The sequence below is a fragment of the Phyllopteryx taeniolatus genome, chromosome 23, assembly GCF_024500385.1.
Source record: "Phyllopteryx taeniolatus isolate TA_2022b chromosome 23, UOR_Ptae_1.2, whole genome shotgun sequence".
In the NCBI taxonomy this organism is placed as follows: Eukaryota; Metazoa; Chordata; class Actinopteri; order Syngnathiformes; family Syngnathidae; genus Phyllopteryx; species Phyllopteryx taeniolatus.
In genome coordinates this window covers 7,490,729-7,504,403 of record NC_084524.1, presented here as the reverse complement: position 1 = coordinate 7,504,403, position 13,675 = coordinate 7,490,729, and the positions used below count along the sequence as shown (strand labels likewise).

Genomic DNA, 13,675 nt, shown 5'->3' with positions numbered 1-13,675 from the left:
CTGAGCCCCTTCCTCTTTGCAGTGGTGATGGATAGGCTGACAGATGAGGTTAGACTGGAATTCCTGTGGACCATGATGTTCACAGATGACATTGTGATCTGCAGTGAAAGCAAGGAACAGGTGGAGGAACAGTTAGAAAGATGGAGGCATGCACTGGAAAGGAGAGGAAGGAAGGTTAGCCGAAGTAAGACAGAATATATGTGCATGAATGAGAGGGGTGGAGGGGGAAAAGTGAGGGTACAGGGAGAAGAGATAGCAAGGGTGGAGAACTTTTAATACTTGGGGTCAACAGTCCAGAGCAATGCTGAGTGTGTTCAGGAAGTGAAGAAACGGGCCCAAGATGGTTGGAACGGGTGGAGGAAGGTGTCAGGTGTGTCATGTGACAGAAAAGTCTCTGCTAGGATGATGATGGGCAAAGTTTACAAGACAGTGGTGACGCTAGCCATGATCTACGGATTAGAGACAGTGTCACTGAAGAGACAACAGGAAGCAGAGCTGGAGGTGGTGGAAATGAAGATGGTGAGGTTTGCTATTGTGACCAGGTTGGATAAAATTAGAAAAGAGCTCATCAGAGGGACAGCCAAGATTCGATGTTTTGGAGAAAAAGTTAGAGAGAGCGGACTTCGATGGTTTGGACACGTCCCTAGGAGAAATAGTGAGTATATTGGTAGAAGGATGATGAGGATGGAGCTGCCAGGCATGAGAGCTAGAGGAAGACCAAAGACCAAGGTTGATGGATGTTGTGAGGGAAGACATGAGGGCAGTTGGTGTTAGAGAGGAGGATGCAGGAGATAGGCTTACATGGAAAAAGGATGACACATTGTGGCGACACCTAACGGGTTAAGCTGAAAGGAAAATAGGTTTTTGACATACTTGCCAAATAAAGATGATTCTGATTCTGATTATATGTGACAGTCTAAGACATGCTTGGTGGTGGAGAACATTTGATTTCTATATAGATGTCTGGAAAAAACAATTTCCTTCTTGGGAGGGTTTGTATCATGCGCCAGCGACGGCAGCCTCCTCAGGCGCAATCACCTGATGCGGTTCCAGGTTTGTGTCCATCATTGTTGCCATAGTTACTGTTAAGGACGTAATATAATGTCAATGTTCAATAGATTATGGAACCTTCAATTGTCCTCGCGTGTTTGTTTTCTTTGTCCAAAAAGAGAAGAAAAAATAAGACACCAACGTGTTGAGTCTCAGGGTGCATTCAATCAATAATTGAATTTCATTCAATCAATAATTGTAATTTCCTTCTGCATAATGGGCCATGAGCGGTACTGTACTTTTAGGTAATTTTGGCCACATATTCTCATACTTGGCGCATCGAGAGCTAACATTATGGTTTATTTTGTATATTTCAATCATGCAATTTAGTGAATCAATATCTATAATTGGTCCCGGAGCTGAATATACAGTGGGTTGTGCGGCTGCACACATTATACAATACCCAAAATTGCCAAGTCGGGCCGTTCCTTGTAAGTAGGCTATCCACAGGTTTTGTTGTGTGTATCCTGTGGCTAAAGCTAAAATTTGACCTGATGTAATTTTGTCTGTGTTGAAAATTTCCAATATGTTAAGTGGATTGTTAAGTATTTGTACGACAGACAGGATTGCGACAGCCTCGGAACTCGATTGGTTGTTAGCGTTTTGTTCTTCCTCAAATACATTGATGTGGATAAGACCACGTGGATCTCTTCCAGAAACATCCGCTCCTATCACTAAATATGAATGTTGTGTTTGTCCAATTACCTGACCATTGATGCTTAGCATAATAGGGTTTTGTGTTGAATCATAATTTCTTTGGAATTTTATTCTATCGATTATTGCATTATGGTTTTTCTGGCCCTTAATGCCTTTGTCCACCATTTTTTGTGGGGTCCATCTGCCGGTAAAATGGGTGGTTTGTCCCCATGTCTGACACCATGTGTGACTATATGGCAAATTCTGCGCGCATCGGGTCTGTACCGTCTGGTCGAAACATAAGTAGATGTCTGTTCCTCTATACGAGCTGTTATAGCCTCCACAGTTAATCACTTCGCATAAGTCGAAAACATAAGCATTGTTTGTTCCTTTCTTGTGATTAATTGTAATTTGGAATGGTATCCCACATTTGCTTGGTACCCTTTCTCCTGCTATATGAATTGTTGGTCCACTAAATTCCCCCTGTTTGCTGAATACAACTTGAGGCAATAAATGCAACACTAATGAAACAATCAAAGTGGTTTGGCAACATGACATTGTGACCATTGGAACCAGGTAGTCCCTTTTCCTTCAAGTTGGTAGGCGTGTGAAGTCCTCGCAGTCACGGCCTCGGTTCAGACCACTTCTTCTTTATCACTCGAGGCCAAACAGATGCAGGTGGTTTATCGCCGTCCAATTGGATGCCTGCAAAGCTGGACAGAACACCTCTTGATTGATCAAAGTAAGACAGTCGCGACAAGGAAGAAAGTGACTCAAAAGATGAGCCAGAACCTGGACCAGGAATAGAAAAAGAAAAAGAAAAACCACAGTATATTTTTAAAGGGCTGAGTTTGCGTGTAGTATTTAGAGACGCTCTGATGGACATGAGCACAATTGGGAGAGCTCTCAACCACGACGTATTTGACTGTGCACAGCATTAATCCAATTTTTGTTTTAAAGTTGCATTCATACGTTCAACGACTCCTTTTGTTTGCTACGAGTTCAATTACAGCCCATCCAGCCACTAGTTCCCCATTGTTTTTCCTATAACAATAACCATCCGTAAACAACTTTCTCCCTCCCTTCAACGGTTCCGACAATAAATCTGAACGACATGCTTTCTCTTTTCTAGCCTTCTCCTCACACCAATGGATTCTGTCAGTTACACCGTCGGCCATGTTAGTATTGACAGGTGTAAATTGAATATGCGGTTGTTGTAACAATGATAAGATTTTCATTTGTCGCTTGTTTGAAAAGGTAAATAGTCGTGAGTTGATGAAAGCGGTTGTGGAGTGTGTGGTGTGTACGCAGAGTGGGTGCATAAGCACCACATGTGCGCATTTTTCGATAAGAGCCGCAGCTGCTGCTGCATACCTCTCGCAGTCAGATGCACATGCTACTATTGGTTCTTTCACCCCGTACTAGTTGGTACAATACTGCAGCGGCAGTATGAGTTTTTTTTAGATACGTCCAAATGAAATGGTTGTTTATAGTTAGGAAGTGCCAAAGTAATGTCTTGACTTAATTATTGTTTAATTTGTATGAAGAGTTCTTTCTCATCATGTGTCCAATTGAGTTTAGCCAGCAGATTTCTTAATCCTTCTCGTTTAAGTGCCAATGAAATGTGAGGCGCAGAAAATGGCATTTTGAACCAAGGCAATAAATCCGATGTCAGGTCAACCACTGCCGCAACACCCTCTCCTCCCACCACTATTCTATCAGTTGGTAAAATACCATGAGTGTCTGATAAAATTCTTGATAAATCAAATTGTGCTCTCTATCATAGAATAAGGTACAATGTGGAAGGTCAGGGAGTGGCAGTAATGGCCCCAAGGACACAACCCACGGCTTCCACTCCGCAAATGCCTGCAGCACGCTGTTATTTATTTGACACGTGTCGAGGAGTCCCCAATAGATATCAACAACAGGAGTTACAGTTTTTTGTTGGACACATGCCAGCACATGTGTACGCAGGTCTGGAAACACAATGTCAAGTCTGTGTACCGCACAGACAATGGCAGCATTACATTTCTGTAAAATGTCTCTTTGGCACATTTCCCCTGTCTCGTCCTGTTGTTTCACCACGTCCTCTGGCAGCAGGTTGGGACAACAGTTGGAAGTGTGTCCCTCTTGTCCACAGGCGTAACAACTGTAGTTACTCTGTGCTTCAGCAGGGCCTCGACAGACACGTGCAACGTGTCCAGTTTTTCCACATGCAAAGCATCTTATTGAGTTTGCGCCGCGGGAGTGACCCCTGAAACCACCTCCGACCCCCCTCTAGTCTGATGCTGTAGTAGCAAAGTGGCCCACGTCGGGTCCTGCGACAGTAGCTGAGGTGCCATGACAGATAGTGCCTGTTTTTTTTTATTTTTAAATAAAAAAAATAAAAAATTTCTGACATTCTTTCTGTCTCACTATTTTCAGAAGTCTTTTTGTCTATCCATCTTTTCATAAAGTGAAGTACTGTTAGTTCTGAGTATAGTGAGGAAGTTTGTGGTGCCTGCGCATATGGTGTTTTTTAATTTTTATTTTATTTATTTATTTATTTTTTTCAATTTCATCCTCCTTTCTTTCTCTTTTTTCCTTTTGTCATGCCATAATCGTGCTGGAGCCTATCCCAGCTATCATCGGGCAGGAGGCGGGGTACACCCTGAACTGGTTGCCAGCCAATTGCAGGGCACATACAAACAAACAACCATTCGGACTCACATGCACACCTACGGGCAATTTAGAGTCTCCAATGAATGCATGTTTTTGGGAAACCGGAGTGCCCGGAGAAAACCCACGCAGGCACGGGGAGAGCATGCAAACTCCACACAGGCGGGGCCGGGAATTGAACCCCGGTCCTCAGAACTGTGAGGCAGACGCTCTAACCAGTCGTCTATCGTGCCGAAAGATTGCCTTCCATCATATAAATATGGGGAGAATTCGTATAAAAGGGAATGTGACAGATATTTCAAGTGTGAGAAAGGAAGCTTCGACCACAAGTGGCGCCTTTCTTCTTGGGGTTTCCCCACACTTAATACATCTTTTTAATTCACTTCGGAATTCTCCTAACAGTTCTTTCGGCGTGTACTAAAAATGCCTGAAAGAATTTTCTACACATAAATAACACTGTATTATTCTTGTCCTGCAAGACCTTCCCTGGTCTTTAACCAGAGGGATCTTTCACTTCTATTTACCTTTTAATAGTGGTGAATCTTCCCTGACCGTCGTCAGGGGATAACCTTCCCCATTCGTCACTGGGTGATAACCTTCTCCAATCTGTCGTGATTGGAGGCTAACCTTCCACAACCTTTGTTGTAAGATCGCGAGTCACACAAACCTTATGATTAGAAAAAATTACTTGTCTCGGACTCACAAATAATTTGGTAACTGTCAATGTGCAGAATTTTGTTAAAAAGGTCTCTGCTTACCTTCATTTGTGAGCGCTCTGTTTGTGAGTCCAGGCCAAGTAGTTGATGACCAAATTTAACCTCTTCTATCGTACAAATCACGACGCAGGGTCACCATCTGTTAAGGACGTAATATAATGTCAATGTTCAATAGATCATGGAACCTTCAATCGTCCTTGCGTGTTTGTTTTCTTTGTCCAAAAAGAGAGGAAAAAATAACACACCAGAATGCTGAGTCTCAGGGTGCATTCAATCAACTGAACACCAGAGTGCAGGTTCACTGAATGACACACCTCGTTTATTTGAGCTAACTCCTCTTATTCACATCAGAAGGTTTCGTTATGACTGTTCAGCAGAAGGTTTTGATATATCTAGCAGAAGGTACCTATGGCCTTGGGTGTTATCACAAAAGGGGGAGTCATCCTAAAACCATCATTCTTCAGTAATCTAAACTCCTACATATTCTCATGGATAACAAAACTTAATCATGTATTACCCGAGTGTTTTGGAAACGGAACTTAATTGTTAGATAATGGAACATAGCTTCATGAGTACAAAATAGAACAATCCAACACTTTCTATCTATCTATCTATCTATCTATCTATCTATCTATCTATCTATCTATCTATCTGTCTATTCGTCTATCTGTCTGTCTGTCTATCTGTCCATCTATCTATCTACCTATCTATCTGTCTATCTATCCATCCATCCATCTATCTATCTATCTATCTATCTATCTATCTATCTATCTATCTATCTATCTATCTTAAAATAAATCTCCCACAAGTATGTATGCGAGCATTTGAGATGGAAATGTGAAAGGATTTGAGGATATTTTATGAATGGATTTGAGGATGGTATGTGAATAGATCTGACATGTTCATGTGAATGTGTTTGAGGTGTATGTGTGCAAACATTTGAGGCGTGTATGTGAGCGTGTATTTATATGAGTTGAAAACTAAGTGGTTTCAAAATAAAATATGGCATTGATCAACAGCCATAAAGTACAATAGTCAGCCTAACTTAAGCAGTAGCGTTGCATAGCATTATACTGTATACTGGCTGGCTCGTCTATCAAGAGCGAGACGCCATTATTCGGTCGCGGATTCTGGCGAATAAATGTGCCTTTCGGGCTAAAGCGCAGTGGACGTGTGTTTACTTCTGGACTCAAGGCAGAGTTTCAACACCGCTGCGTTACAATCTGAAACGTATACGTTTCGTTGCAGGCAGGATGGCCGGATAGTCGCGTATAAGCTCCCCCTGTACTTTAGTACTTTTCAGGGGGCAAATTCCAGCCTAATTTCTACGTGAAAAATCACTATTTCTTGAATGAATTCACGATTTCGTTTGATGTTATATTTTAGTTTCTTAATATGGGGAATTTTTTTTATTTTCTATGAGCTGCAATCATCAAAATAATACATATTTTAAATATGAAATACTTCACTCTGAGTGCGTGCAGTGTGCAGATCATCTCTATCTTCTTTCTTCTTTTCCTTTCGGCTTGTCCCGTTAGGGGTCGCCACAGCGCGTCATCCTTTTCCATGTAAGCCTATCTCCTGCATCCTCCTCTCGAACACCAACTGCCATCATGTCTTCCCTCACGACATCCATCAACCTTCTCTTTGGTCTTCCTCTAGCTCTCTTGCCTGGCAGTTCCATCCTCATCATCCTTCTACCAATATACTCACTCTCTCTCCTCTGGACGTGTCCAAACCATCCAAGTCTGCTCTCTCTAACTTTGTCTCCAAAACATCAAACCTTGGCTGTCCCTCTGATGAGCTCATTTCTAATTTTATCCAACCTGGTCACTCCGAGAGCGAACCTCAACATCTTCATTTCCGCCACCACCAGCTCTGCTTCCTGTTGTCTCTTCAGTGCCACTGTCTCTAATTCGTACATCATGGCTGGCCTCACCACTGTTTTATAAACTCTGCCCTTTATCCTCGCAGAGACTCTTCTGTCACATAACACACCTGACACCTTCCTCCACCCGTTCCAACCTGCTTGGACCCGTTTCTTCACTTCCTGACAACACTCCCCATTGCTCTGGACGGTTGACCCCAAGTATTTAAAGTCCTCTTCTCCCTGTAGCCTCACTCTTCCCCCTCCACCCCTCTCATTCATGCAGATATATTCTGTCTTACTTCGGCCAATCTTCATTCCTCTTCTTTCCAGTGCATGCCTCCATCTTTCTAACTGTTCCTCCAGCTGCTCCCTACTTTCATTGAAGATCACAATATCATCTGCAACCATCATGGTCCACGGGGATTCCAGTCTAACCTCATCTGTCAGCCTATCCATCACCACTGCAAAAAGGAAGGGGCTCAGGGCTAATCCCTGATGCAGTCCCACCTCCACCTTAAATTCGTCAGTCACACCTACAGCACACCTCACCGCTGTTCTGCTGCCCTCGTATATGTCCTGTATTATTCAAACATACTTCTCTGCCACGCCAGACTTCCGCATGCAGTACCACAGTTCTTCTCTGGGTACTCTGTCCTAGGCTTTCTCTTGATCTACAAAGACATTATGTAGCTCCTTCTGACCTTCTCTGTACTTTTCCATCAACATCCTCAAGGCAAATAATGCATCTGTGGTACTCTTTCTAGGCATGAAACCATGCTGTTGCTCGCAAATACTCACTTCTGTCCTGAGTCTAGCCTCCACTACTCTTTCCCATAACTTCATTGTGTGGCTCATCAACTTAATTTCTCTATAGTTGCCACAGCTCTGCACATCACCTTTGTTCTTAAAAATGGGCACCTGTACACTTTTCCTCCATTCCTCAGGCATCTTCTCACGCACTAAAATTCTATTGGACAAGCTGGTCAAAAACTCCAAAGCCACCTCTCCTAGATGCTTCCATACCTCCACAGGAACTTCCCCCTTACTAATCATTGCCAGTTCCTCGTCCACCACAATTGCCTCTTCTACTCTCCCTTCTCTCTCATTTTGCTCATTCATCAACTCCTCGAAGTATTCTCTCCATCTAGCTAGCACACTGCTGGCACCAGTCAACATATTTCCATCTCTATCCTTAATCACCCTAACCTGCTGCACTTCCGTCCCATCGCTATTCCTCTGTCTGGCCAGACTGTAAAGATCATTTTCTCCTTCTTTAGTGTCCAACCTGCCATACATGTCATCATATGCCTCGTTTGGCCTTTGCCACCTCTACCTTTGCCCCGTGTCGCATTTCAATGTATTCCTTTCGCCTCTCCTCGGTCCTCTCAGTGTCCCACTTCTTCTTAGCTAACCTTTTTCCTTGTATGATTTCCTGTACTGTGAGGTTCCACCACCAAGTCTCCTTCTCTCCTTTCCTGCCAGAAGATACACCAAGTACTCTCCTGCCTGCCTCTCTGATCACCTTGGCTGCAGTGCTCCAGTCTTCTTGAAGCTCCTCCCATCCACCGAGAGCCTGTCTCACCTCTTCCCGAAAAGCTGCACAACACTCGTCCTGTCTCAGCTTCCACCACATGGTTCTCTTCTCTGCCTTTGTCTTCCTAATATTCCTCCCCACCACCAGAGTCATCTTACACACCACCATCCTATGCTGTCTAGCCACACTCTCCCCTACCAATACCTTACAGTCGGTAACCTCCTTCAGATTACAACGTCTGCACAAGATGTAATCCACCTGCGTGCTTCTACCTCCGCTCTTGTAGGTCACCCTATGTTCGTGCCTCTTCTGGAAAAATGTGTTCACGACAGCCATTTGCATCCTTGTTGAAAAGTCTACCACCATCTGTCCCTCCAAGTTCCTTTCCTGGATACCGTACTTATCCATCACTTCTTCATCACCCCTATTTCCTTCACCAACATGTCCAACACAATCTGCACCAATTACGGCTCTCTCTCTGTCTGGGATGCTCAGAACTACTTCGTCTAGCTCCTTCCAGAATTTCTCTTTCACCTCAAGGTCACATCCTACCTGTGGGGCATAGCCACTAATCACATTACACATAGCACCCTCAATTTCAAGTTTCAGCCTCATCACTCGATCTGATACTCTTTTCACCTCCAAGACATTCTTAGCCAACTCTTCTTTTAAAATAACCCCGACTCCATTTCTCTTCCTATCTACACCATGGTAAAATAATTTAAACCCTGCCCCTAAACTTGTAGCCTTACTGCCTTTCCAACTGGTCTCCTGGACACACAATATATCAACCTTTCTCCTAATCATCATGTCAACCAACAGATTTTCCCGTCATAGTCCCAACATTCAAAGTCCCCACAATCATTTCTAGGCTCTGTGCTTTCCTCTTCTCTTTCTGCCGAAGAACCCGCTTTCCACCTCTTCTTCTTCTTTGACTTCGACCCACAGTAGTTGAATTTCCAACGGCACCCTGCAGGTTGATGGTGCCGGTGGCGGACGTTGTTAATCCGGGGCACGACTGATCCGGTATGGAATTCTTTGGATGAACGCTCATATTTGTTTGGCAAAGTTTTAAGCCGGATGCCCTTCCTGACGCAACCCTCTGTATTTATACGGGCTTGGGACCGGCCTACAGTTCGCACTGACTTGTGCCCCCCATAGGGCTGCATTTGTCCTAAAAACACTGTACACTTTTAAAATGTCAAACATGAATTAAATATTTACCTGGTACTGAGGAAACATTCACACAGTTTGACATGTCAAGAAGTGCTGAAGCTGCATCGGCTCTCTTCTTCTGGGTCTCCAGGGGAGGAGCGGGTGGAGGACGCCCAAGAGCCAAAGTCAGCAAAGTACAGCGCTACCTTGACGTACCAGTGCCCCACCTGAGCAGTTTTTGCACTTAGGCCTTGTCGCTTGGGCAATTTCTTGCTTTGTGTTGCCAGCATTTTGCTTTTGGAGGCTTTCCAATGCATGAAAGACATTTCAATACTTTTTAATGGGGAAAATGGATTTGATGTACAAGTAAATGGAGTCACCCTCACTGTTTTAAGCAGTGTACTTTATTCAGGATCACATATACACGTTACAGTTTAGCACCAAAAGTCAGTTTTTTTACAGTCTATTTCAATCAATCATTCACTTATTTGATATTGACATCACTAAAACATTGGACAAAATGCATGCATGCTCAAGAAAATGAAACTGCCACTCATTTCCAATAATATCAATACATTTTGGAGCAATTGGTAAATAACTAATTCCCTTTCGAACACCCCTTTTTCATCAACAAAATAGAAAATTGAAAAGCACTGGCATAGCTGGTGTGAGAAAAGGAATGGCAGTAATTGGTCATATTTGTATATCGCAGCTGTCAGGTGGAATCCCCTCACCTTCAAAATGACAACTTTTCAGGAAATTGCTTGAGTTTCCAAACACTGCCTTGTTCAAGCTGGTATTACGTTGTATGTCTTACATTGCTGTCATATATCATTGCATCACATGAACAACAGCTAGTACCCCGAAATTATGTTCAATCACGAATTTTATGTGCTTGAGAAATTTAAAAAATAAAAAACGCAAACTTATGGATTGGGATGGATAAGGACGCCATCATTAAAATGACACAAACACGCCGGGCGAGCACCACATCCTTGCAAGCCTCATGCATGAACCCAAGAAACGTGGCTTCATGTCCCACAACTGTCAACAATCATCACCAAAATATATGCAGACATTTCTACTCATGACAGCTTCAAACTATCATAAATAATAATATGATAATGATCAGCCCAATATTTGAGCTTTTATGGATCAGATAATATCAAATCAGATCAGCCGCAGTTTCGGGACAGGAGACGTTCGTTATGGGTCGTCCGACATTATGACAGTCCACACAATGCCATCTGCAGAAACAAATTTGAGATCTATACATATATTTGATCGATACATACATACAGTGGGTACGGAAAGTGTTCAGACCCCCTTAAATTTTTCATTCTGTGTTATATTGCAGCCATTTGCTAAAATCACATAATTCTTCTCCTTATTAATGTACACACAGCACCCCATATTGACAGAAAAAAAAAATAATGGTTGAAATGTTTGCAGATTTATTAAAAAAGAAGAACTGAAATATCACACATCCATAAGTATTCCGACCCTTTGCTGTGACACTCATATATTTAACTCGGGTGCTGTCCATTTCTTCTGATCATCCTTCAAATGGTTCTACACCTTCATCGGAGTCCAGCTGTGTTTGATTATACTGATCGGACTTGATTAGGAGATCCAGGTGTGAATAACTTGTTGCATCCTTCCCAAAAAGACTCATGGCTGTATTAGCTCAAAAGGGCGCTTCTACTAAATACTTCGTAAAGGGTCGGAATACTTATGGCTGTATGATATTTCAGTTATTCTTTTTAAATAAATCTGCAAAAATTTCAATAATTCTGCTTTTTTTCTGTCAATATGGGGTGCTGTGTGTACATTAAGGAGGAGGAAAAAATGAACCTCAATGATTTTAGCAAATTACGACCGAGTTTATTTTGGAGGGCTTTTTGAAGTCCAGCACCATGGAGTAAGTGTCCATGTTCTCACCTTTGCTAAATGGCAAATGGACTGCACTTATGTAACGCTTCATCTTCACGATCACAGTGCCCAAAGCGCTCTACTAAGCCTCACATTCACACACATATTCATAGACCACTGGGCGGCTGCTGCCGTGCAAGGCGCTGCCAGGCTCACTGGGAGCAAATTAGGGTTCGGTGTCTTGCCCAAGGACACTTCCACATTCGGACAGTCGGAGCCAGGGTTCGAACCGGCGACCCTTCGGTCACTGGACGACCCGCTCTACTGATCCACACCCGCCCTCTTTCCCACCACCTCTCACTCGTCCCTTTTAAGTATTTTGGCAACAGTGTTCATTCTCAACACTCACGGGCTTTTAGAAACTATATGGACAAGAAGAAGATACATACAATAAAAGCTGGTACACAGAATACAAGCATGTAGATTTATGTCAGTAACATCATAATTACTTTTATATTAAACATTTACATTTGCATTAAAAGCTTCTTGATCACTGCTTTTCTCACCAGGACACTTGTGTGTCTTTACCAGAGCCTTATAAGAGAACCTTTGACCGCAACCTGAGCAGGAAAAAGGTTTCTCTCCAGTGTGTGTTCTTGTGTGCATTTTTAAGTATCCCTTCTGCGTGAATCTTTGACCACAAACTGAGCATCCAAAAGGTTTCTCACCAGTGTGTGTTCTTGTGTGTATTTTTAAGGTTCCCTTCTGAGAGAAGGTTTGACCACAAACTGAGCATGCAAAAGGTTTCTCACCAGTGTGTGTTCTTGTGTGTATTTTTAAGCTTTCCTTTAGGGAGAATCTTTGCCCACAAACTGAGCAGGCAAAAGGTTTCTTACCAGTGTGTGTTCTTGTGTGTATTTTTAAGCTTTCCTTTAGGGAGAATCTTTGACCACAAACTGAGCATGCAAAAGGTTTCTCTCCTGTGTGTGTTCTTGTGTGACTTGTCAAATGTCCCTTTTCAGAGAATCTTTGACCACAAACTGAGCAGGCAAAGGGCTTCTCGCCAGTGTGCGTTCTTGTGTGACTTGTCAAATGTCCCTTTTCAGAGAATCTTTGACCACAAACTGAGCAGGCAAAGGGCTTCTCGCCAGTGTGCGTTCTTGTGTGACTTTTTAAGGTTCCCTTCTGAGAGAAAGTTTGACCACAAACTGAGCAGGCAAAGGGCTTCTCGCCAGTGTGCGTTCTTGTGTGACTTTTTAAGGTTCCCTTCTGAGAGAACCTTTGCCCACAAACTGAGCATGCAAAGGGCTTCTCTCCAGTGTGTGTTCTTGTGTGACTTGTCAAATGTCCCTTTTCAGAGAATCTTTGACCACAAACTGAGCAGGCAAAGGGCTTCTCGCCAGTGTGCGTTCTTGTGTGACTTTTTAAGGTTCCCTTCTGAGAGAAAGTTTGACCACAAACTGAGCAGGCAAAAGGCTTCTCTCCAGTGTGTGTTCTTATGTGTATTTTTAAGCTTCCCTTTTGGGAGAATCTTTGACCACAAACTGAGCATGCAAAATGCTTCTCTCCAGTGTGTATTTTCATGTGTTGTTTGAAATTCCTCTTATAAGCAAAGGTTTTCCTACATTTAGAACATTTCCAGCATTTATTGGCAGTGTGACATGTCATATCACCTTCCAACTGTTCATCAACATCATCATCATCATCATCATCATCATCACCGTCTGTTTGTGATCCTCCACAGTGGTCTCCATCACTTGAGCTGTTGCTGTTTGGTGGCTCCGCCCCTCGTCTCTCCTCACTTCGACCTTCATCTTCACTCTTCAAAGGGACACCAGTCGATGGAACCTTGATGATTTCCTCCTGCTCTTCCTCTTTAATGTGAAGGAACTCTTCCTCCTCCTCTTTGATGTGTTGAACCTCTTCCTCTTTGATGTGAGGGGACACTGACTGCTGCCGCTCAGGATGAAGATTTTGACTGACGTCTGCAAGACAAAAGAAGACAAACACAAATGGGTCAAATCTAATTTGTTTACAATATTGACAACCATCTTGGTTTTCAATCCTGTTTACACGTTAGCGCCTTTAACCAGAGAGCCAAATGGGACTAATGGGGTGACGCAAAATAGTACAACAATGGGACGCAGCAAAGTTGGGCGACCTTTCAATGTGGATGCACCGTTT

The 13,675-nt window shown here is 43.1% G+C and overlaps 2 protein-coding genes across 13 annotated transcripts in view; one reads left to right on the top strand and one right to left on the bottom strand.

Annotated features, from left to right (window-relative positions):
• LOC133472567 (zinc finger protein OZF-like) overlaps positions 1 to 13,675 on the top strand; it is a 284,984-nt gene that overhangs the window by 97,923 nt on the left and 173,386 nt on the right. The gene's annotated exons all lie outside the window — the stretch shown is intronic.
• LOC133472529 (gastrula zinc finger protein XlCGF57.1-like) overlaps positions 10,008 to 13,675 on the bottom strand; it is a 200,021-nt gene continuing 196,353 nt past the window's right edge. For 2 of the 4 annotated variants that reach the window (XM_061763474.1, XM_061763473.1), the window contains exons 3-4: positions 13,412 to 13,476; positions 10,008 to 13,357 (exon numbers count right to left, since the gene is read on the bottom strand). In XM_061763474.1, coding sequence (XP_061619458.1) covers positions 12,008 to 13,357; positions 13,412 to 13,476 — 1,415 coding nt within the window. In that variant the 3' untranslated portion in view covers positions 10,008 to 12,007. Of the gene's footprint in view, positions 13,477 to 13,675 lie in introns of all 4 variants that reach the window. The other 2 variants (XM_061763472.1, XM_061763471.1) reach the window with 1 other exon arrangement.